The sequence below is a fragment of the Sorex araneus genome, chromosome 1 (assembly GCF_027595985.1).
Source record: "Sorex araneus isolate mSorAra2 chromosome 1, mSorAra2.pri, whole genome shotgun sequence".
NCBI classification, from domain to species: domain Eukaryota; kingdom Metazoa; phylum Chordata; class Mammalia; order Eulipotyphla; family Soricidae; genus Sorex; species Sorex araneus.
This window is the reverse complement of record NC_073302.1, coordinates 324,139,609-324,165,470: the sequence shown is the minus strand read 5'-3', so window position 1 is coordinate 324,165,470 and position 25,862 is coordinate 324,139,609. Positions and strand designations below refer to the sequence as shown.

The 25,862-nt window shown below is 42.3% G+C and overlaps 1 protein-coding gene across 1 annotated transcript in view; it reads right to left on the bottom strand.

Annotated features, from left to right (window-relative positions):
• Nucleotides 1-25,862, bottom strand: part of MTMR7 (myotubularin related protein 7) — a 128,397-nt gene that overhangs the window by 49,744 nt on the left and 52,791 nt on the right. The window contains exons 2-6 of the mRNA XM_055120087.1: nucleotides 25,306-25,428; nucleotides 23,601-23,763; nucleotides 14,227-14,384; nucleotides 10,841-10,969; nucleotides 2,824-2,958 (exon numbers count right to left, since the gene is read on the bottom strand). Of these exons, the coding sequence (XP_054976062.1) occupies nucleotides 2,824-2,958; nucleotides 10,841-10,969; nucleotides 14,227-14,384; nucleotides 23,601-23,763; nucleotides 25,306-25,428 (708 nt within the window). The remainder of the gene's footprint in view (nucleotides 1-2,823; nucleotides 2,959-10,840; nucleotides 10,970-14,226; nucleotides 14,385-23,600; nucleotides 23,764-25,305; nucleotides 25,429-25,862) is intronic.

The window sequence follows — 25,862 nt, the reverse complement described above, 5'->3', positions numbered from 1 at the left end:
AGATGATTCTGCTTGCCTTTATTTAAATCTGGGAAAACAGGTGAGGGAAAGAGTTTCTAATTCAGTTAAGCCCCTGTCTGTCCTGCCTTCCTTGTCCTCTTGTGTCCTCTGGGCATTTGTCTAAGAAACAGATGACTTGTTGGTTATTAAATAGTCATTTCTGACTGTGAGGAAATTATGAACTACCAGCCTTCACTGGCATTAAGTAATCATGAAGAGGAAGAAAGCAATCCACACCTGCAAAGTGTCAGTGGCCAGAGGGGGGAAAAAAAAAACAAAAGTGAAATGAACTGGAAAAGCCAGAGGCATTTTTCTGGCTTTCAGGTTGAAACTCTTTAAAGGGAGAAGCTTTTTTGTTTCAATTGCAAGCTTTGGTCTGTGCCCTGCTTTCAAAATTTATCTTAAAAGAAGGGAGTCCTTCGCATGTAATCTCCCAGACTGTGATCTGTTTTATGGATCAACCATTGACTGGCCTCTGAGAGGAACTCTGTACTCATTCATCTGAAGGGGATGGGGCTGTTCTGAAGTAAAGGAAATGAATAGGACCCTGGCCTTCACAAAGAAAGCAAAAATGATGTAATCCAGCCTAGGAATCACAGCATCTGATGACGCAAGGTTCAAAGAGCAATAAAAACTGACAGCCTGTAAGCCTGCGCAATAGACCGTAGCCGTTTCTTGTGATTTCTCAGATTGTCCATGCATACAGACAGATGCCTTTGACTATTGATTATCTGTGTTCATCACTGGGCTAATGTTACTTCCTTATGTCTTTTTTTTTTTTTAAAGTCGCTTCATTGACATATAACTCTCAAGCTAAAGAAGTCACACATTTAAAGTTACAATTCAATAAACTAAGTTGTGTAACAACCTATTTTGAAAAGACTTTAATAAATTCAAAAAGAAACCTTCTATCCATTGCTTAACAACCCCCAGCTTTCCCTCCCATCCCCTTAGCTTGAAGCAATCACTATCTACTTTTTTATTCTTTCTGTCTGCCTTTCTCTCTCTCTCTTGATCTGTCTAATCTGGAGATGTCATATAAATGGAAATAAATAATATGTGGTCCTTTGTAACTGACTTCTTTCACTCAATATTCAGATGAACATTTCCAAGGCTCATCTATGTTATGGTATATATTGGTACTTTACCCTTTTTATAGTTAAATAATTTTTCACTGAATGGATGTATATATTTCATTAATCTAGTCAATTTGGTTGCTTCTATGCTTCAGTTATTATTAATGATGAATAAAAAAAATATGTACAAGGTTTCGTGCAGACTATGTTTTCATGTCTCTTGAGTTAAGAGGGGGAGTTTCTGGGTAATACGATGATTCTACATGCAACACTTTAAAGTCCTTGTGTTCTTTTAACCTGATGATGGTTTAAAACATGTCAGATAGTTAAGATTTCTATCTACAAAAGAAAACTCTATCATCCCACAGGAAAAAAAGTGTTAAGTATTTGGTTACTTTGGTACCCCCAACTTTTTTCCAACGTGTAGGGTGATATATAATTATATTCTAACATAACCATTACAAAAGTTATGTTTTTATATTATATTTTATAATTTATATTATATGTATTTTCTGTATCACACTCTTGTTTAGCACATTTTGGAGACTTTCCCATAGCCAAAGGAGATGGAGCTGCATAGACCTTCTTGCAGCAGTGAGGGGTCCAGATGTGCTTTCATGATTAGAGAGAAATTACAATGCCAAAACTGATTAGATCATTAGACCAAATAAAAACCATTTCACTCTCTCACTCCATTTCCCCCTACATATTCAAAATATTTGTAGGTTGTTTTGTCTCTGTCTTCACTGGCACATCCCTCAGGGAACATCATTTATTGATTAGAGAAGAAAGAAATGGTTCTAAGGAATGAAGTTGGAAGTTACAGCAAATCTAACTTTGATGATCCTTAAAAAATGTAAACCTGAGTGGGAGATAAGAATAAGCTCAAGTTGGCTTCCTCTGTGATGACTAGACCTGTAATTCCTAGTGGTTCTCTTATCAGATGATGAAGTCCACATACTAGTCAGTGAGTAAATGTAAAATGCTATTTCTGAACAATGGACAAGCAGAAAGTTTACTCTCTCCCCAAATCCTTCTCCATGGAATTTTAATTGGTTGTTGTTTTCTTCTAGTTCTTTTTTCTATGCAGCTAGATAATCTACTGTTCTGTCTTGGGTTTGGGTTTTTACTCCCATAAATAGAATAGCATTGGGGCTGGAGCAATAATAGCACAGTGGGTAGGGCATTTGCCCTGCACGCGGCCCACCCGGGTTCAATTCCCAGCATCCCATATGGTCCCCTGGGCACCACCAGGAGAAATTCCTGAGTGCAGAGCCAGGAGTAACCCCTGAGCATCGCCGGGTATGAAAAAAAAAAAGAATAGCATAGTACCATTTTTTGACGCAGTTGTTACTTGATCTTGTATTTTTCTCAACCTATATAAGTCAGACACAGATCACTACAAGGTTAATTTGAAGTAGCCTACTGACTTAATCATGAGACTGAAGTACAGGAAAGGATATTTTAGAAGCAAACCAAATATAGATTAAGTGTGCTTAGGAGAGAGTTCTCCTCAATCGATCCTCCCCATTTAGCGTGTGCACAAACCGAGAAGCTGGCAAACACCAAAAGCACCTAACACAGGCCCTTGAAGCATTGAAGACACCCAAGCAGCTACCGAGCAGGGCAGCTGCACCCCGAGCAGACCAGGCAGCTTGGGCCAGGGCCAGTCAGCCCTTTGGCCTGGCCTGGCCTCCAGTTCCCGACTCAGCTGCACGGTCAGCATGAGAGTGGCAGCGGTACTTACTTTCGGCCGAGTGTCAACCACATAGATGAAGTCACTTCCAGGATTGGCTTTCCTGATGGCCTGCAGCATCTGCTCATCCTCTAGGCACCGGGCACTGAAGCCGGACAGGGGCTGGCTGCTCCGGCAGATGGAGGCCTGCGGGGAGAGGACGGAGCGACACCACAGTGTCAGGGCTGGGCAGTATCTGTCACACCCTGTACCCTCTAGACACTTCTCCACAGTACAGAGCTCCTGGCTTCACACTGCCCCATGCGACCTCACACAAGACCCTGTCCACAATAATGCCTTCCACCAAGTGAGACTGTTAATTCTTAATTCAGGTCAAAGAAATCCAACATAGTGCACAAAAGTCTCTGAAAAATCAGGGATGCATAAGGAGGTAGGGAAAGGATCCCATGCAGGAAACGTCAATTAATCCATTCTCCATTAAACTAATCTACTTTCCTCTTCGTTGGCAATGTTTCATTTTCCTGCTGAAGCTGGAAAAGGAAGTAAATACTCAATCTCCTAAATCTTCAAATCTCCTAGAACAGGGTGAGAGAGATAATGCAGAGAAGAGCGCGCTTGGCAGGGATCAAACTCTCCAAGTTGGGTTCGGTCCCCGGCATCACATACATCCAAGTACTGAAAGGAGTGACCCCTGAGCAAGAGCCAGAAATAATCCCTGAGTACCACTAGGTGTGGCCTGCCACCAAAAATAAATAAAACAAAATAGAGGATAGAGTGAGATATAAAAACTGGGGCTAGAGTGGTAACACAGCAGGTAGGCCATTTGCCTTGCATGCACAACCTGGTTCAATCCCTGGCATCCTATATAATCCCCCAAGTCTGCCTGGAGTAATTCCAAAGTGCAGAGCAAGGAGTAACCCCCGAGCACTGCCAATGTGGCCCCCAAACAAGCAAATGAACAACAACAAAAAATACCCAAACAATTTCTTAAAAATCTTTTTATGATTTTTTATCAGCTCATTTAGAAATATCAAAACTTTTAAAAACCTGGACCAGAAAGATAGCTTACAGGGCTGAGTACATATTTTGTATGCAGGATGCCTGGTTCCATCCCTGATACCATAAGATCCCCTGAGCACCGCCAAGAGTGGATCCCGAGAACAGAGGCAGGAGCAGCCCCAGAGCATTGCCTGGTTTGTCCCAAAACAACAAACCCCACAAACACTCAGAAGTAGTTGCACAGTAAATGGATAAATGGAGAGCTTGTACCAGGAGGCAGCCCAGGCTGCCACCATGTCTGACACTTAAGGACAGTGGACAGAGACCTCAACTGATCAGGCAGGGTAAAAACAAGCCTCTCCTGGCAATCAGTCTGCATCCTCGCCCACAACTGTCCCTCCCTGCACTCCCAGCAGGGTCCATTGCATTGCTTGACAAGACAGACGACACAACAAACATTCCCTCAGTCATAAGCAGGTGAGTATAGACACAACCCAGTGGCTACAAAACACAGGTTTCTTGACAAAGTAATTTGTATGGATGTGATTTTGATTCAGTACTGAAATTAACCTCACACCACCGAAACAGAACACACAAAGAATGCTTTCAAAGAATCTTCTCCATTGAGGCATGAGTCTAAGGCACAAAGTTTGGAGGCAGTGGGGGTCTGTCAGGAAGGCCCTCCTCTCTCTCTGGCAGGTCCAGCCTCTATCCTAGAGATTCACTGCAGGACCTGATCCAAGAAGAGGCACTCCAGCCCTGAGTCCTAGAAAGCTTTCCTTCCTAAACGACCAACCCACGACAGCTCAGTGACGATTGTTTAGAAAACAGGAAGTTTTTCCTGCCTTGAGAGGCTGAGAATGAGTCTCATAACTGTGTCATCCTCCAGCAAAAGATGAGGTCCAGCATGACCGAGCATCATAAAAAGGTACATTATAGGTGATACTGAGTGGCTGCACACAAGCGACCCCTCCATTCCTGGACGCCCATGATCCTAGAGGCCCACTAACTACTTTCAGCACCCAGCGGCTTCTTGCAGAAATGCCTCTAGACTGAGAGCTAAGCTACAGCCCCATGCCACCCTGGGAGGGGAAAGGTTTTTCTCTCTCAGCCTCTCCTTTACCCCACAGCGGCATGGTAACTGCCATCTTATAAGGCCCACTAAACAGAGGTACGAGCTTGCAATGATGCGATTTCTGGCAGAAATTTCTCTGGACTTAATTACTAAAATACCAGAAATCCAAAACCACGTGGCCACGACCTCATATGCTCTTCATTCTCAGCAACGGAAAACAAATTATCAAATGATGCCTTTTCGGCAGGTCTGATTGTTGGTGGTGGAGAATGGGCACTGGTGGAGGGATGGGTTCTCGAACATTGTATGAGGGTAACACAAGCACAAAAATGTGTAAATTGTAACTGTATCCTCACGGTGATTCACTAATTAAAAAATAAATAATTTTTTTTAAAAAGAAGAAAATTCCAAATAATAATAGTGAGTTTTCTGTTGAAATATTGAATGTAATCAAAGTAAAGAGAAAGCAAAGTGAAAATCATTGGCCACACAGGCAGGGGGCGGGGAGTGGGGGTGGGATGGGAGGTATACTGGGGTTCTTGGTCGTGGAACATGTGCACTGGTGAAGGGATGGGTGTTTGTTCATTGTATGACTGAGACTTAGGCCTGAAAGCTTTGTTTTTTTGATTTTTTTTTCTGGTTTTTTTTTTTTTTTTGCTTTTTTTGGGTCACACCTGGCAATGCACAGGGGTCCTCCTGGCTGCAGAGCCAGGAATTAACCCTGGCGGTGCTCAGGGACCATATGGGATGCTGGGAATCGAACCCGGGTTGGCCGCGTGCAAGGAAAATGCCCTATCTGCTGTGCTATTGCTCCAGCCCCAAGCCCACATAGTGATTCAATAAAAAATTAAGTTTTTAAAAAAAGGGGATAGATTATAATGGAAACTGAGTGCTGCTTCCACACTAGCATAACACACAGGGTCAGACAGGTGTGCAAGCATCTCCAGGCCTGCAACCAGGCCGATGACTCAGTAGAGATGGGCTGAGAGAGGTGGGGAGAAAAGCACAGTCACTCCAGGGTTCCTTCTTGAGTATGGGCAGTAGAAGTAGAAGAACAGAGTGGAGGAGTAAGGACAGAGGGTCTGAACATGGATGAGGAAACAAGGGTAGGGGAGGTCCAGGAGTAAAGTGACATGAGGCAACGACCACTCTGGGGCTGGAGACAAAAGCCAATCTTTACCCAGTGGACCTAAATCAAATCCCTGCAGATGCATGGACAGTGTTCGATCTGGGGTGCCCCTGCTCTGGGCCTGCTGTCTCTGAGCAATGCTGACCAGGGAGAGAGTAAGGGGACCTGGCTATATCTCAGACTTGCTCTAGGGACAAATCAAAACACCATGCAAGACTGACCTGGTATCCAATGGCATCTTAGACTTATCTGGTGAAGGACAGAACTGGACTTTCAAGAGTGAACTGAATGGGGGTAAGCCCACATGAATTTTCAAGGAGGGACACACCTGAAACTTACATATTGTCAAAATGAATAGTGACTTTACTGCCTTTCTCTTTTTCTTCTTTTCTCCTACTGCAAAAATATAACACTACATGGATGTGCACATCATCCTTGTACGGAGGCCACGCTAAAATTCTCTTCATCATTCCAGTACCCGTGCTACCGAAGAAAGCACTGTGTGGTGACTTTAAATGAGCAAAAAAGAAAACATCATTTATTCTAGGGAGAAAAAGGAATACTTATTAATTATCATTTTCAACAAAATATCTAGATTCTATCAAAAGTGGGGAAGAGAAAAAATTTTTTTTCAATTTTTTTTTTGTTTATTTGTTCCCAGGGACTGAAGTCAGGTGTCACACACACAGCACATGCTTTATCACTGCATCATACTCAGGACTGGGAGCATCTGTCAAAGAATACCCACTCCCCTAGTCCACTATAGTACCCCAACTATTGAAGAGAAGGACTACGCACAGAGTTCTACTAGGAAAGGTACAGAATAAATTAAATCAGCTTTATTACAAAATCTTAAAAACTTTTTATTTATTTTTTGCTTTTTGGGTCACACCTGGCAATGCACAGGGGTTACTCCTGGCTCTGCACTTAGGAATTACTCCTGGAGGTGCTCAGGGAACCATATGGGATGCTGGGATTCAAACCCAGGTTGGCTGCGTGCAAGGCAAACACCCTACCCGCTGTGCTATTGATTCAGCCCCTTAAAATCTTTTTAATATTCTAAACTTGTATTTTCTTTGGGAGGAGAGCTTCCACCTTCAGTGAGGAGGGATGCTGGTAGGGCTCGGAGACCCCCAGGGCTGTAGCTAGTGGTGCTAAGGACAGAAGAGAACTCAGGGCCTCCTTATGGCAGTCATATGCTCTGTCCACCACATGGGCCATCTCCCTGGACACGGCTGCTTTATTATTCTGTATTTTGGACCAAGCCTGGCTGGTGCCCAGGGCGACTGTGTGGCTCAGGTGTCCCTGTGTGGCGGGCACTGTTATCCTCCCCTGGGCAGTGGGCATCAGATGCTGTCAACACATCTGCACAGGCCACATGTTCTCAGTGGCTCTATGCAGGAATTCCAAACTCACCAATGGGTAAGAGGAAGTGATGCCGTCCATGCCTGAGTAAATCTAGTCCAAGATAATTATACACTGTCAGCAGGCGCATACTATCCATGGAACCTCGACAGGATTTCAGGCTTATAAAAGGATGTGCATTTGAGGCTTTTCTTAATCTAATCTCCAATTTCCACTACCCAATATTTTCCATGTCATTTTATCATAAACATCTTAAGTGTCCCTTTGGTTATAAAATGGCATGTTAGGATGAGGGGAGAGAGAGAGGACAGTGGGTAAGACATGGGCCTTGCATTCAGCCATCTCCATTACTACATATGGGCCCCCAAACCCCACTATGAGTGATCCCGGAGCTTAGAGCCAAGAGTAAGCCCTGAGCACGGCAAGGTGTGGCCCCAAAACCAGGAAAATTAATTTCTAAGAGAACATGTGGAGAACAATGTATGAATTTTAAAATTTTGATCTTCTTTGTCACAAGTATAAGTTCGACCAGGGATAGAAATCTATGGGGGGTGCACCGGGAGGGGGGTCAGCCACAGCCAACAGTGCTCAGGGCCTATTTCCAACTCTGTGCTGAGGATTCTCAGTGGTGCTCAGGGGACTGCCGGGTACCAGGAACTGAACCAGGGTTGGCTGCATGTAAGGCAAGTGCCTTAACCCCCTGTGCTATCTGTGGAGCACTGCTGGGATATTTCATTAGTATTTTTGTTTTGTTTTGCTTTGCTGTTTTCCAGACACACCCATCAGTGCTCAGAAATTGTTCCTAGCAATGGTCAGGGTAGATGTGGGGCCAGGAATCAACCCTGGTACTCCTGAGTGCAAAGTAAATGCTCTAATCCATTGGGCTATCTTTCCAATTCCATCATTATTCACTTAACCACAGAATTCCATCTTTAATAATAATATTCTATTTTATAAAACTCTCTAATGACATTTGGTGCATTTAATATAATATGAAAACCTAAATGATGCTATAAAACCAAATCTGATCATGATCCTACCTGCTATATAGATTTCAGTTCACGGGGGAGGGCAAGTGGGCATGGATGTACATACACACTCAGCACTTCCCTTGGGTAACCAAATCTTAGAGTTATGCAAAGAAATGCATGAGTATTTTATGCCTTATAAGAAAAGCTAAAACTTTAAGTCTTATTTGCTTTAAAGTTTTTAAAGAGTGAATCAACTCTTTTAAATGACAGTTGGTTGCTATTTGTGTATTTTCAGACCCAGAGAATAAATGAGGACAAGCACCCATATGCAGGAATAGGAAGATGAGAGTCCGCCACCAGTGGGCCGAGGAAATGTTCCCTGTGGTCCAAAATCCAGGAACTCTATCAGAATCTCAATACTACACCCTCAGGACTTTTAACATTCATACTGACTCCCCCCTCCAAAACCAAAAAATCCCTTTTCTTAAGAATAATGAACAGGAGTTAAAAGAAGCCCAGTACCTGCTTACTGCTTATATACCCTGTTCATCTCGACCTCTGAAGCAATGAGAATTAAGACATTCATCTCCCTTACTTGTTTCAATAGATGTCACAAAATAAAAATAAATGTCACTGACATCCCAATTTTCACCACAAAATCATGGACCTGTATACCCCTACCACTATTTTTTTTTTTTAAAGACACTCCTTCCTTTGTCCATTACAGTTCTATATGGGTTAAATGTATTTGGAGTCAAGACATTAAGGACAATAATGAAACCGTTGTCTACTTCAGACTCCATTTCAGAGCTACAAAATGACTATAGAGCACTGAGTGTAGCTAAAAATAAAGATAATTTATATCCTTTCATGTAATAGAACTTACATCACCCATTTCCTTCGAAGTAGCAACAGAGAAGGCTGTACGCTTACTTTGGTAAAGTTGGCATCGCCCCAACTCTTTCAGGAAACATTCTTTCCAAATCAGGTAGAAGTTCCACCCTGCCCTCGTCTCTAAGGACATACATGAACATACATACACATCTATCTTCATTATTTCTAGCCACATTTTGGCTTTGAATCCACCTTAAAAGCCAAACTTTTTCAATCAGCCAAATAACATTTGAAGTTGCAAAAAGCATTCTTACCTTTGTTTTGTGTTCTACAAAAAAAAAAAAAAAATGAAGCCTCAACTTTGAGATATTTACATGGCTGTACATATGACTGTGTTTTGTATTCTTTGCGTGTGTGGGTGAGGGGGATGTTGGGGGTCATGCCTGGTGGTGCTCAAGGACTACTCCTGATTTGTGGTTAGGGATCATTCCTGGTAGTGCGGATGGACCTGGTAGTGCTGGGAATGGAACTGGGATTGGCTGCACACAGGAAGGGCCACACAAGTCCCAGGACGACAGAGCAGAAAGGTGGAAGGGATGCAGCTCCCTGAATATTCACAGAGTTGAGGCGTGGCCTACTACCTTTGGGGTTTATGTGAGAGAAAATAAAACCCTATCCCATTAAATTATTGTTACTGACAGCCTCTAAAATATCTACAAAAAAATCTAATTTTAGCTTTTATAAGTCATACATATTTCTTAAAACACACTCTCCAGGGACAGGGGTGTAGCTCACTGGGAAGCACATGCTGAGCTCAGAGTATGAGGTCCTGGGTTTGATCCTCAGCATCAAAAACTCAACTAAAGCCACTCTGTCAACATATCTTAGACCAAGGACACAACTCTGCAGAGAAGCACGGACCCTCCCACGCTGCTCACTTAGAAGGGACAAGCACTCATCTGGATGATTAAGGTATTTCTGAATCGACACTGCTAGTTTATTGTCATCTAAACACAAAATCCATTTCTACATTAGCAAAGGGTCTATCCACTAACACCCAAGAATAGTAGAAATAAGTACCAGGAGGTTGGCTCCATGGCTTGGAAGCTGGCCTCACATGCTGGGGGAAAAGGCAGTTCAGATAGAGAAGGGAACATCAAGTAAGCTCTAGTTGGAGGACCTGCTCAGGAGGGGAGATGCGTGCTGAAAGTAGACTATAGATTGAACACGATGGCCACTCAATACCCCTATTGTGAACCACAACACCCAAAGGAGAGAGAGAGAACAAAAGGTAATGCCTGCCACAGAGGCGGGGGGATGGGGGGTGGGAGGGTGAGGGGAGGGGGGCTGGGATTGGGAGGTAGGAGAGATACTGGGTTCACTGGTGGTGGAGAATGGACACTGGTACACTGGTAGAGGAAGGGGTGCTTGAACATTGTATGAGGGAAACACAAGTATGAAAATGTGTAAATCTGTTACTGTACCCTCATGGTGACTCACTAATTAATTAAAAAAATAATAAATAAATAAACAAAATAAAAGGGTGTATCCATGGTGGCACTGTGTCTACTGCCCCCCCCCCCCCACATGTCTACATACCTTGAAGAACTGAAATACACACGGAAGACTGTTAGGAAACATGTGTTTGAGGAGACAAAATCAAAACATAAAACACAAGCTGTCTTGAGGACTTACATGGTTATCTTTATAGTAGTAAGAAAGGGCTGGAAAGCGCCGTCGACTCCGGAATTTGGAGCTCCCCACGATGATGTGGGCTGTGGCTGACTTGGGAACGTACAGGTCCGTGGGGTAAGAATCACAAACCTGTCACAGAAAATACAAAGGGGTTTTTAGGCACAAAGCTATGCCATGTGTGAGTGGCCACTAGAAGTCCCCTTTTACCCCACTGAAAAGCTGCACACGGAACTTTCCTTAACCAAGGACAGAAAAGCAACCACAGGCTTGGAAGAAACACTGAGCCGCCAATTCTGAGGCTGCACTGGAGAAGACAGCCATCGGCATCCAGAGCTCAGACACTGTCCCTTCTCTCAAAGGGCTCTTCGTGTGAAGCGAGGAAATTACCCAGGCGTCTGTCGTCCAACAGCAGCAGTGACACAGCTGCATCCAAGTCTGAGAACATTGCTGTTTGGGTTCAAAGCTGGCCTGTCACCGAGAGACAATGTCCTCTAATGCAAGCACTAGAGTCCCCTCCGAGTACCCCTCTGGTTCCTGGCGTATGCCTGCCCCCCCAGCCCTCCCTGGGAATGTTCCTCCAGGTATTCCCACGTCGCATTCTTCAAGGGACAAGCCAAGCTCCGGCTCCCGTGGGAGCCGCCTCCAGAGCGTTCACCTGATGTGAATTTCTGGGTCTGACTTTGTTTCCCACACAAGCTGATTCTGGCAGGGGAAAGAAATGAGGGTCTACTCTTTTTCTTTTTCCGTTTGTTGGCAGTGGTTCTCCCGTGGAAAACACACGAATGCCTTGTCCTGGCTTTGTGGTTGAGTCACAAAGCAGTAGCTCAGAACCCGGCTCTGACTTGCCAGATTCACGACCTGGGAGAAGCCAAACTCCACTGAGTACTTTCGTTTTTTGCTCTCTCAAACCCGTATCAAACAAAAACTACCGCTGGGATTGATATGAATCAAATCTGACGACACCCACATTGAAGCACTAGAACATCTGCCAGAAATGGTAACGGTGGCACTGGCAACAGGCTGATAAGTTGGTTGGCACCAAATGTGTTGTAGAGTCAGTCAAACTTTTGGCAATGATATGATTCAATGTGAGCTTCCTGGGCTTTGCCAAGCCAACTGGAAGATGAGCGTTTTCCCGGGCATTTCAGGAGAGCTCAAGGTCGGTGTCAGGGGAAGTGCAGCAGGCCCACTGCGCATCTCTGCCCACCCTGACTGGTCTGGGCCTGTCTGCTTTGCTGTTTCGCTTTGGGGCTTATACTCGACAGCGCTGAGAAGTTCAATCCCTGACTCTGCTCAGAAGTGACCTGTAGTCTTCCTCAGGAGACCAAATATGCTACCAGGATGAAACCAGGAACTTCCACAAGCAAGAGCAGCACCCTACCTTACAGATACCTGGACTATCTCTTTGACCCTCAGGCTGACCCCTCTGTAAGACAAAACTGAAGGGAAGTGAACTTACACGTGTGAGATCCAAACCTCAAAAGTAAAGAGCAATTGTTCTCTAACGATGCTTTGCTCCAGCATCTTTATCACCAGACCTATAACCAACATTCCTTTTATTTTAAGAGGTAAAAAGAGGAATGAGAGGCTGTAATACAGTGGACAGGGCGCTTGCCTTCCACATAGTCGACCCAGGTTTGAACCCCAGCATCACATATGTTCCCCCGAGGCCATCGGAATAATTCCTGAGTGCAGAACCAGGAGTAAGTCCTGAGTACTGCCAGGTGTGGCCCAGAAACAGACAAAAAGATGCATGAAGACATGCTCCTGGATTCAAAGCAATTGAAGATATTCTGGGAAAGATTTCCAAAGACCAAGGATGGGGTCACTAACACTAACTCTGGAACCAACACTCCGGGGGAAAATCCCATTCTAGGAGCCACGGCACAGCCTGTACCAGAATGACTGTCCCCAGACAATCCCCCTCCTTGTCCATGCAAATCTGGAGTCTGCATGAGACAGTTGCAGAGAACATGGCACAGACCGCACGCGCTCGTCTGAGGTTCGAGAGCCCCACAGACATTACAGCAGACTTTGAACATTTTCTTAAAACAACAGTTTCAAAAAGGAAACGGGTGGAGTTTCAGCAAATTGGGGATTACCTACTTTCTTCCCCATTACAGCATAAGGGAATTGCAGTTATTTATAAGCAACGGAATAAGGTGAAGTCATGGACATGAGTTCTCAACAAGCTCGACTTCATTCAATTGCTTCAAGTAGCAGGGAGGTAGCTAAGGATCCTAGCGCTCCCACCAGGCTTTCTCCCAGCCTGTCAAGGCCCAAAGATGCCCAGCTTGTTTTGCTGGCAGGACTCCTGTGCGCCTCGTCTGTCTTGAAAGGAAGGAAAGACAAACCCCTCAAACTCATTCTCCCTGAAGTCTTGGTCCCCAGTCCTTGAGCTACTGTCCCTTCAGGCTCCTCTTTCTGCCCGAGAGTAGAGAAGCTGCCCATCGCCCAGCCTCCCCGCCCTAGGAATGTTAGGAAAGTCAATCTCTCTTCACAGCAAGAAACACAGACCTTGAGGGCTGGCGTGTTGCTCAAGTACAACCCAGCAAACTGTGAGGGGATTGCGCCAGCCCCGAGGCCTCCCCTCCAGAACAGCAAGCCAACAAGGCTCCTGCTCTCCCGGGGTACTGCATCTGTGAGAGAAGACGCCAAGGCTTAGAGCTTAAGGGCATTCCGAGAAGCACTTGCGTGGGAAGCACTAAAAGAAGCTCTGGAAAAAAGTCTTCACCCCCCCACCCTATTAACTCTGGTTTCCAGATAGGGAAACTCTTCACCAAGGTGGGAAAATTTCATCCTGCTCTCCTGAACGGCAACAGCACTGGAAGAGGAAAGTGAAAGAATGCTGCACAGCACTGGTGACTGGGATTTATTCTGCCACTCCCGTTTCCCGTCCTCTCCATGTCCCTTCCTGTGTGGACCATGTCTCCGGAGGTCTCTAGGGAAGCCACTTGGTGACCTTGTGTACCATCAAGAGTTCAGTGAGTACAGAAAGAACCAGTGCCAAACTGCCATCGAATCTCTGAGACATCCCCACTAATCACCCTGGGCTATAAAAAGACTTGATGGGAGAGAACGAAGTCTTGGCTGGCTCTCCCCCCACTGCCAGCCACGATGTCAGCTACTGTGACCTCTGGCTTCCATGTCCTTCCAGTAGAGGAAGAAAGTGAAGGTTGTGGAGATTGTGCATTTCTTGATGCTAGATGCAGGTAGTAAATACACTGAGCAAGAAGAAAGGGAGACTTGGGAATCTATAGCAGTGCACGGACAAAGAGCTACCAAAACTGAAGGAAATCAATCAGACAAAAGTCTTTCTCGGCTATGGGAAACTGTGAGTTCTTGGGGATAAAGGCTCCAGCTGTCTCTCAGTTACTTCTACTCACTCTGTAGTCTCTGTTCACATCACTGAGCTGCCAGTAAGAATCAGGGAGGCCCATTCTCTTGTATTCCTCACTGAGCTCGATCAGCGTCCAGCCTTGTTCTCTTTCTTCTTTATCCAGCTTAGGATTGAATGAGAAGCAGTACAGCTCCTCATATTTCACTGCAAGAAAAGGGAAAATATAGCCAAATCAAGTTCAATCACAGCTTCCCAAGAAATCATCTGGGCTGGAGCCCACCACAAAGCTGGACCCCTGACACCCCTCACCCCTCTCAGAGCACCCATCTAGGTTCTGTAGACAGGACCACCCACCACCACCCAGCCATTCTTGGTATAAGAATTTCTTTCCTTTTAAAGCAAAACCCTCTGTTTGATCCTTTTTTAAAAAAATGTGTTTTGAAAGTGAATATATTTTCTATGCCACATAACCATGGAGCTTAAAAATGAAATGAATTAAGAATGTACTTAGACATTAGACATCAAGAATTTACTATGGGAGGGACCAGAGAGAAGAGAGACAGTTACAAGGGGTATGGCGCTTGCCTTGTATGCGGCCACCCTGGGCTTGATCCCAGGAATCTCATATTGTCCCCTGAGCCCACCAGGAATAAATTCTGAGTGTAGAGTCAGGAATTACCCCTGAGCATGCTGAATGTGGCCACCACCCCAAAAAAATTTACTATGAAATTTACATATCAAAACTAAATGTGGGATTGCTCCTCAGAATTTAAGGCTAGGACCACTCTCACATTTTGATGTTTACAGTATTATTTAATTACATAATTAAAATTTTTAAAATTATGTTTACAGTATTTTTTTTAAAACCATAAAAATAGTTGCACAAGTTGTGAAATACATTCAATGTTTACACTGACACTATCTGATTTTTTGAGGTGGATAGCGTTCTTGTTGGGACACACCCAGCTGTGCTCACAGCTTACTCTGGCTCTGCGCTCAGGGATCACTCCTGGCCATGCTCAAGGAACAACATATGGTACCAGGGATCAAACTTGGGTCAGGCATATGCAAGGCAAGTGTCGTACCCACAGTATGAGCTCTCTGGCTTCAATATCTGAACTTCTAATAGCATCATAATAATGTTACATATAGGATATTTATAAAATTCACTTTAAAATTTCAATTCATAGCACATGGCACATGGTCATGAAAGGAGAAAGATGTGTGGTAAAGACTTCTTTCAACTATCAGGCATCTTTGTCTTTATGTACAGCTTTTCATGCCTATGAGACTAGTCCACGGACTCACTATTCCCCCTACACCAATGAGATCTAGAATTTGGTTTTCCTAGGAGGTACTCAGGAGGCTGCTTGAGATGCTGGGGGTTGAACCCAGGTTGATCACATGCAAGGCAAGCACCCTAGCCGCTATACTATCTCCCCAGCCCTTAGGATTTGGTTTTCTTATTCTAGTCTTGCCATGCTGAAGGAAGCATCTAGGCCAGTGCCATCAAGAGAGAAGTAGAAGCAAGTCATATGACATTTACAATGTCCTTGAAGCCACATAAAAAACCAAAAGAAACAAGGAGATTAATTTTAATCATATGTCATTAATTCCAATATAACCAAAATAGGTACAGCACATGACCTGATATATATGTAACAAAATGTAATAAAATGCTACTACTTTCTGTATCTTCCCTTTGTTCACCCTGAGCACATCTTAGTTCAGATGGTCACATTCCCAGGGCTCCGCAGTCCAGTCAGCAGCCAGTGGCTACCTGGCTGGCCAGTGCAGAACTAAGCTCCTATGGTGAGGAAGAAATCCTAGCTGACCCTCATAAACCTTTGTTTTATTTTAGATTCTATTCTAATTAAATATATTTTTAATTTTGTGTTTGCTTTCCTATTTTACTCTTTGTATATTACACCTATGTATCCAAATTAAAATATATAATGTAATTGTGGGTGTGTCTTAAATGCATACGACCAAAGTTTTGTCTGAAGTTGCCAGTGAAATTATCAACCCTTTTAGCAGCACCTTATGGGCTTTGCTTTACAGATGAGAAATCTGAGGCAAAGAGGGTGGTGGGGGTGGGTGCTATGCCCGCCCAGGGTCACACAGCTACCCAAGAGGGAGTGTGGGTTTAACCAGATAAACTGGTTACACAGTGCGGGCTCCTAAGCTCCACATGTTCAATTCTTCCACACACACCCTTGTCTCCTCACTTGCTGTGTGTTTTCTTTCCTTGTTCAAGTCCCCTAATCCTCACCACTAGATTTCTTTCTCCTCCTCGATTTTTTCAGGTGCACCACTTATTTCTTAATCTGTTGATGCTATTTAGCACAGATAATTGAGTGTGTGTGTGTGTGTGTGTGTGTGTGTTTTGAAGCCCAGCACAGGAGCCCACCACCAGGGGCTGCAGAAGCACACAGCCAACTTGAGTTCAATATCCAGGTTCAAGCTTATTGCAATTATTATTGAGAGCGCACATCTAACAGAGATAAAGAAAAGTAAGAGTCCTATTTTAAATGCCAAACAAGTATCCTTTCATAATTCATAAAAGAAAATGAAGGCAGATGGCTTTGATTTATGAGATAAATTAGGTTTTACTTTAGTCTCTCAATGTCAGATTTCTAAACTATAAAATTTAGAATGCACACGATCTCAACAATCAGAACATTATACATATACACACAATCTTGGAGTAGACACTTGCAATTATTTTTTACAAAACTTAGCTAATTGATCCAATGGCAAGAAAAGGAGATTCTGTTCTGAGGATGGTTGGCTTCACACTGACACATCTTTTCCATCTCTAAGTACCATTTTCATGACTCAGGCTTTGGAGAACATAATGTTAACGGCATTCACGGCAAAGCCTGGCAAGTTCACGGCAGAGCCTGGCAAGATCCCCATGGCGTATTCAATATGCCAAAAATGGTAACAATGATGGGTCTCATTCCCCAGACCCTGAAAGAGCCTCCAATGCAGCACTGTTGGGAAGGATGAGTAAAGAGAGGCTGCTAAAATCTCATGGCTTGGACAAATGGAGATGTTACTGGTGCCCACTCGAGCAAATCGAAGAACGGAATGACAATGATACAGTGAATGTTAACCACAAATGCAATTTGTTTAAGATGCCAAACATCTCTTGAGATAGCCTCTGTTCTTCCAGTGAAAGAAGAGTCAGTGAATATGGGGAGATGAAAGTTAAACTCCTAGCACCCCTGCATCCACAAATTTGTTAGCCAAAGCTCAGTCGTGTTAATATTGATAAACTCCTTACCCAGATCCCAAGAGAAACCTTCACCTGAGGACAAAGTATCCTGAAAAATTATAACATACTATCAATAAAGATATATATATTATTGATTAATTTCCATTAACCCCATGATTAATGGAAATTAATCAATAATATATATATATATCTTCCCATTAACAATGCCCTTAGCCCTTTTTCTCCAACTTTGAGAAAAACAGAGCATAAATTTTAACAATCAGCAAGAAGGCAATTAAAAAAAAAACAACCAACTACAAGATCCACATCTAAGCTCCAAAAGAGCATGATACCACTGAATCTCCCCAGGTAGACCAGTTTGGGCTGAAAACTCTGGCACCTTCTCAGAATGGGGCCAAGCAGGTTGCCCTCAGCCACACCCAATGCCCTCTGTATAGAAATGGCCCGACTCTAGGACTGAACCCCACCAAGCCAGCAAATGAGTCCATGTCTGTAACTCCAGGAGCAACACCTCCAAATTTCAATGTACTGTCAGCCCAGCAGGACCATAGCAAATTTGATAGGAAAGTTGTGTAGAAACCCACCAAGCTCAATAAGCAAAAACAATGACATAGAAGGTTCAACCAGCACCAACCAGCTCAGTAAATCCTCAGATAATGACTTCAGTAACATCACTGTGAGATATAACAATTATCACAAATTGATTTTTATCGATTTTTTTATAACTCCATTTGTGTTGTAATAAGCAATATGAAGTAACTTTATTAGTGCCTGCTAAGAGGGCGGACTTGGTGTTGGTGGAAAACTAGAGACACCGGTATGGGGAAGGTCACACTGGTGGTGGGATTGGTGTCAGAACACTGAATACCTGAAACAACTCAATTATGAACAACTTGATAAACTATGGAGTTAGAATTTAAAAAAAAATTTTTAACAGCCACCACAAAAATAAGGCTAGAGAAATCTCTAGTCCTACAGAATCTGAGCTGAGAGAAAATGCCTGTCTTGGAAAAAGTTAATCCCCATTTTTTTATGTTATGTTTTTGTCTTAAAACAGAAAGGTAAATACACCATGACTTTTCTCAACAACTCTGAGACACCAGATCCAACAGAAAATGTCTTTTGCTGCCAATAACCAAAGGCTGTTGGTTTTTTTGTTTTGTTTTGTTTTGTTTTTCTGACTGAGGTTCTGTGATTTACAATATTGTTAATGGTGGTTTCCTGTGTACATAATTCTAACACACACCCATCCAACCAGTGTGCCCAGTATGTTTTAGTAGGAGGACACTGATGGTCTCACCCCTCACTCTTAAGGGGTCCATGATAAGAAGAGTTTTTCTGGAAGAAGGGTTTCTCTGGAATGAAGCAAATATATAGCCAAACTGCCACTGAGAAGGAATCTAAATTCATATGGGTTATGTTTTAAGGAAACCAAAGCAGTGTTTCAGGACTAAATAGAGAACAAAGCACAACCTAAACCTAGAAATTCATACTACAACTTCCTTCATGTTTGAACTGTTGTCCATCCTATACCCTATAACCCAGGAAAGCAAGTACCACTGTAATTAGGTCAGTATATACTTATTTATTAATTTTTCTGAAAATACTATTGATTTATAAAGGTATAAATCAATATTACCTCAATCTAAACATTTCTATATTTGATAGGAACAATGTCCCCACCCTATACCCAACCAAAGTGCCTTCCAAAATTGCACTGGTCCTTTTATTTTTGTTTTTTGTTTTGGGTGCCATACCTGGCAATGATCTTAGTGCTTTCTCCTGGCTCTCACTCAGCCTCCTGGCAAGGCCTGGAGTGGGAGCATATTTGGTGCTGGGCAGAACCTTAGGGATAGAATCAGGGTCAGCCACATGCAAGGGTTGAACCAAGATCAACTGCACGCAAGGCAAGCCTCCTGCCTGCCGTACCATCTCTCCAATCCCTTATACTGGTCCCTTTCAGGTCATCCCTGCCCTCCTCAGTTCTGTGATCAAAGTCTAGAAGTTTATTTTCTGTTACCTTGCTTGGTTTCTTTATAAGCCACTCATGAGTGAGATTATCCAGCATTTGTCTACTTCCTTCTGACATTTCACTTGGCATGACACCCTCAGTTCCATTCATATTAGAGCAATAGGCATTTTCGTCTTCTTTAAGAGCTGAGTAGTATGCCTGGTGTTCATACATATTTTCTGTATCCACTCTCTTGCTATTGAGCTGTTCTCTTTATTCTTTCTCACTAGGATAACCACACTTCATAGTTCCTAGAGAAGATTTGTGCCATCAAACGGAAATTCAACTTGAAACAACTAAGCTGACTTATCACTGTACCCAATCTCTGCTCATTCCCTACAAAAGAACGGTGCCAACAAAATGGAAGATGCTGTAAAAAATAAAGTAAAAAAGTAACTTAGTTTGCTTCTCAAGCTAAAAAAGTATGAAAACAGAATAGAGAAGAAATAATGGAGAAATTATCCCTCATTATAAACCAATAGGGAGAAACAAAAGGTTACTATACTATCAAAACCAAAAGTAAAAGCCAAAAGAATATTACAACATCCAGCATAAAAACTAAAGAATACAATGATATTACTGTTTCCCTTATACAATTTTTTTAAAAATCAAAAAGAAAGACAAACATGAATCAGCAGTAGCTGAATGGGAGGGGTGTTTAGGGGAAGGAAAAGTTAGCTCGTAGGAAGACACAGAAGCAGGGATTTTTAAAACAAAAGTAATGATTAAAAGCTAATTTGCTCCAAATACTCTGCTTAATTCAGACAACTTAAAATAAATGGCTGAGAAACCCATGTAAGAGGGGTAAGAAGATAACAAAACTATTTTAGACTTTATTTTTTATTTATTTATTTTTTTTTTGCTTTTTGGGTCATACCCAGTGATGCTCAGAGGTTATTCCTCTGCACTCAGGAATTACTCTGGGCAGTGCTTGGGGGACCATATGGGATGCTGGGGATTGAACCCAGGTCGGCCATGTGCAAGGCAAATGCCCTCCCCGCTGTACTTTCACTTCTTTGCACACTTAATATAAAGTAATAAGACATTTACTCTCTGTTGTCAACAAACAAGGTCTCGAATTCAATATTAAGATTTGGAAGTCTCACATTTAGTGGAACAGGATGATTGGATGGAGAGATAGTTATCATCAAATCTAATTACCGCTATAAAAATTAAATAGCAAGGACTTAGGCAAGGCTGTAAAAAGTTAAATTAAGTTAAGGAGACTACATCAACCATGAGATATTTAAAATCATGACTAATAGCAGAATTGGGGACTAAGATGAACTGGGAAAAAAAAAACGTTGCTTAGGAAAATTAAGCAAAGAAATGGTTGAATGTTAAAGCCCACAAGCATTACAGAGAGAAAAAAATATTGATTTTTTTTTTCAAAAACAAATAGCAAGAAGCAAATTTGAGAGAGCAGAGAAGGAAGGAACTTGAAAAATTTAAAGTCCTCTGAGAAGTGGAGGTCTTTTAACCAGGTCTTTTAATACTGGCATTCTTATCTAGTTTTAGACAAAATTCTTTGTCTAGTTTAAGACAAAACATAAAGCAATAAAGTCAAAATTTTTCAATAAATTGATTTACTGATCCCTAAAATCCTAAAGAGAGAATCGGAGGAGTTCTGAACAATACAGCCTTCACTCAAACATTTTTTTCTTTGCCTAATTAACAAAACAACAACAATAACAAAAATGTTTAGAGAGCAGAGAGACGCCTTCCTTGCAAACAGCAGAATCCAGCTGGTTTTCCGGCAGATCTCTCCTGAGCAATGCCAGGAGTGATGGCTGAGCACAGAGTCAGGACTAATCTCTGGTTACTGCAAGATGGGAGCCCCAAATGAAATCAAATAAAAAATAAAAGTAGTGATAATTGTATCTTCCAAACACTGGATGATCACACTCATCTGTGGAAGAGAGAGAGCGGGGGAAAAAGAGAATTGATAGACAGTAGCAAACAATGCCAACTCCTTGGCACTGGAACACAAAACCAATGCCAGCACTGGCGGGAAGGAGTGGGTTGGAGGAAAGAGGCCTGGACCAGGCTGGGACAGCCCAGTGGGGAGAGCACTTGCCCTGCACACAGCTGACTTGGGTTCGATCACCAACACACTAGTCTATAGGATCTTGCAGTAGCTGAATCCTTAGTGAAGCTAAAAATAAAGAATCCATGCTAGTAAATTACTATGGTTCTAGAATTTAAATTGCAATTCCTTTACCCCATCCCCTTTACATGCACCCCCTTAATCTGATATACCAAGAGGAGGGAGAAGATATAATTCACAAAAGTGTCTCATCATGTTCTGATAAGTAAGTCTTGGCCAGACAGAGACCCTTGTCACCCAACCTCTCACCCATTCCCTCTAGATTCAAAAGCCTGTTCCAGAGATTTTGAAACAGGTTCAAATTTCAGCACCACCATTACCATTAACAACTTGGGTTTGTCTGTATCCTCCCACAATTACTAAAGCATCCTATTTTATATAAAACTTTCTAATTCTGAAGTTTTAACATGCTAGTGGCATTTTCAGAATCTTCTAAGGTACAGGCGACAGGGACAGTACAGCAGGCAGGGCACTTGCCTTGCATGCAGCTAAGTCAGGTTCCATTCCTGGCACCCTATACTGTCTCTCGAGCACTGCCAGGAGCAATCCCTGAGAGCAGAGCCAGGAGTAAGCCCTGAGCACTGCCAGGTGTGCCCCCCCCAACAAAACAAATCTTCTAAGTTAATGAATGAATTACTCAATGAATTACTAAGTTTTCTTTCTTTCATATTTTTTAGGGGGGGGGGTGAAGGAATCTTGACTATATCCCTTCTCCACTCTCCCAACTCCTTAAAGCAAAGAGTCTATTTTTCACAGCAGAGACACAGTCACTTTTGTCCCCTGTCAGCAGAAGTCACTGCGCTCAGTGCCTCTGCAGTCAACCCTTCTGGCTGCCTGGCTCAGCCCCAGTTCCCTGGACTATTCCTAAGTCCCATTAATCTGATCAGAGCACATTTATTATCTACCACATCCATTACTCAGTAACAAAGAAATTGCTGGCACAAGTCTCCTCGCATTTTGTGCTGAACACAACCTAATGTACATCTTCCCAGAACTCATGTTCCAATTATAGAGCACCCTCTAGAAAGTTCAATTACTTTTCTGGCAAACGCTACAGTTCTTTTTAACACACTAAGATGAAATGGTTGTCCTGAAATGAGGCAAAGTCAAAATGATCATATTTTGACAGCTCCCTGGCTTGAGCTTCCAGCTGTGATATGGCCATATCATAAGAAACTAAGAACTCAACCAAATACCTTGTAAAGTTTAGGACAAAACTTGCCCTGCACCTAAAAGCTCTTTGAAAGCAGTTACAAGCTTATGTCCCCTTACCAAGGACTATAGTGTCACTCTGAATAGTGTCATATTTTAATATGAATAACCTTTTTTTGCTGTATTCTCCCAAGAATCTAAGATATAGATATATGTTAATATTAGGTATAGATACATATGTCTATTATATATTTGCATATAGATAAGTGTCTATTTTATATTTGTGTGTACATATGTGTATATGTGTATATATACATATATTTATATATCTTCAAGCAAAAAAACACCACATCTCCCACAAATGACACTTGAAAATCCATAAGAGGAAGAACACAGCATTAAAATAGTTCAGTGATCATGTTTTCCTCACAAAATAACTTGTCAGTTTCATTTTAGGCCTCAGTTGAGATAGCTTCACTACCGCAAAGAGGTTGGTAACTAAGATGATAACACCTCCAAAGAAAAGGAAAGATGAATGAGACTCATGGTAAATAACTCAACTATTGATCAAAAAAAGCAGGAGCTGTATCATCTGGATTTCTAGGGCACACAGTTCCTAATGCTCTCATTCTTACTCAATATGCAAACTTCATGAACGTGAGTTATAACTTTTTTTCTTCTATTTTATTTATTTATGGTTTTGGGGCCACACCTAGCAGTGCTCAACACTTCCTCCTCGCTCGTGCTCAGGGATCACTCCTGGTGGTGCTCAGGGGACCATATGCAGTGCTGAGGATGGAACAATGGTTAGCTACATGCAACCCCTACCCTATGTCTCCAAACTGATATGTGAATTTCTTCAGAGTGGGTGCCAAGATCCATACGCACAGCCAAGTTTCTCTGGCTTACCTGGCTTCGCAAGGCGTATCAGAGAGATGTACACATCGTGGCAGTCTCTTTCTTGTGGTATGATCAGCTGTAACAGTTGGAAGTTTTTGCAGCGAATAAGCAGAGGACACCCTGTTGCAGTTGTTGCCTGTTTTTCAATGGTGGAGATCTGACTGTGAAGAATCTACAACCCAAAGTTAATGTGGTCAAAGCTAAGAACAAATAACTAATCAACAGAACAAGACAGGCAGACAGAAGACTCTTCACCCATTATCTAGCTCAACACCGGCACTCAAACAAGAACTGAGACATCTGGGAGGAATCAATTTTTTTTTTTAATTCCCAGGCTTCTCTCTAGGCTAACTATATAAAACTGAGTCTTTAGCCTACACTTTTGTACAAGTCTAGGTAAAGAGCCATTATTGTATCCAAATGGTGAATATACTGAACAGCTAAAATTATATTGGTCATGAGATGTTAGTCAAATAAACCTTGCAATCAACTAAAGTTAGAGATGGGTCCTCTGGGAGGTAGCACCATGCTCCTTAATTCCACATGGAACGCAACTTGAGATTTTGTTTTCTAAGCTGTTGTGGGGGTCAGGCAATCTGGAGAAAAGATTTATTTTCCAGGAAATAACTCATACTGAGACCATCTATTTGGAATACTTCATTCTTTTGAGTCTTCTCTGCTAAGCAATACCTGAAATGTAATAATGTCCAGAGATTTAAGAAAAGGAAAAATTGACAATTCATGGATTCTGGCTCCAAGTAATACCATGGTTAGATAACAAAACAGACTAAGAAAACCATAACAGTCTCATAATTAAGCAACAAAAATATCTGACAATGGGAATCTCCCTTAGATGTCTTTCTTTTTCTTATTTAAGTTATTAGAAATGTGGAGATGACTGAAGGACCTGCACAATAGGGTCCTACAACAAAAATATTGAAAAAAAGGCACTTTGTCATACTCTCTGGCAGATGGACATGACAGAAACTCTACTTGACAGCTGGGTCATGAAGCACTTGTATCTCTGGCTATTTCTAGGTCTGTGTTGGTGATGTGCAAATAATTAGTGTTTAAAATAAGTAAGAAAATCAAGTAGATTTGACTCTGGGCAGGAGAAAAAAGGGTCAAATTCCCATCCCCAAAAACTGGTTCTCTAAACGTCCAAATAGCAAATACGCCCCCCGCGCCACCCCCACCCCCCGCCAACAGCCCAATTTAAATAGAAAACTGTCAGGGGTCAGAACTATGGTACAGTGGGTAGGGCATTTGCCTTGCATGCAGAAAAATCAGGTTTTATCCCCTGCATCCCATATGGTCCTCCAAGCACCACAAGGAGTGATTCCTGAATGCAGAGCCAGAAGTAAGCTCTGAGCATCACCAGGTGTGGCTCAAAAGCAAAAATAAAGAAAAAGAAAGGAAGGAAGGAAGGAAAGAAAGAAAGAAAGAAAGAAAGAAAGAAAGAAAGAAAGAAAGAAAGAAAGAAAGAAAGAAAGAAAGAAAGAAAGAAAGAAAGAAAGAAAGAGAGAGAGAGAGAAAGAGAGAGAGAAAGAAAGAAAGAAAGAAAGAAAGAAAGAAAGAAAGAAAGAAAGAAAGAAAGAAAGAAAGAAAGAAAGAAAGAGAGAGAGAGAGAGAGAAAAAGATAAAAGAAAAAATCATGGCTCAAACACTTGATTTTCAACAAAGAAAAGTATAAAAAGATTAAAGAAGCACATACCCATGTTTCTTTTCGTGTATCAGGTGAATTTTCCACGAATATGACATGGGTGGCTGTCAAATACAGAGTACCCACAACTGCTTTTTTTGAAGACAACCGATCCACCAAGCGGACATTCTCCACCTAGAGAGATGAAGTTAATAGTCAGCGTGATGCACAAGAGTTAGTCACAGAAACAAGTAACAAGGTTAGCTGGCACATAATTCAAAGTAAAATTACTGAGGATTCTCCCAATAATAAAAACGAAAAAGTACCCTTACACTAATGACTCTTGGAATATGGTTATCAAAAGATAAAAATTCAGTTTAGTAAAACCTGAAAAAAGTATGCCACAAAAGATGTACAGACAAAATTCTTTAAGGATACTCTTTCATGTGTTTCTAATAGTTAATCTTTTTTTTAATTGCAATGATCTAATGGGGGGGTGGAGAAGAAGAGGAGGCAGTTCTAACAGAGCTGAGGAAGTCCAGGGACTCAGGCCAGCAGTATCATGTGAGGGTCTGAGGCCGAGGTGGTGTTCTGGCCCTATGTTCTCGGAATTACCTGGGCCACCAAGT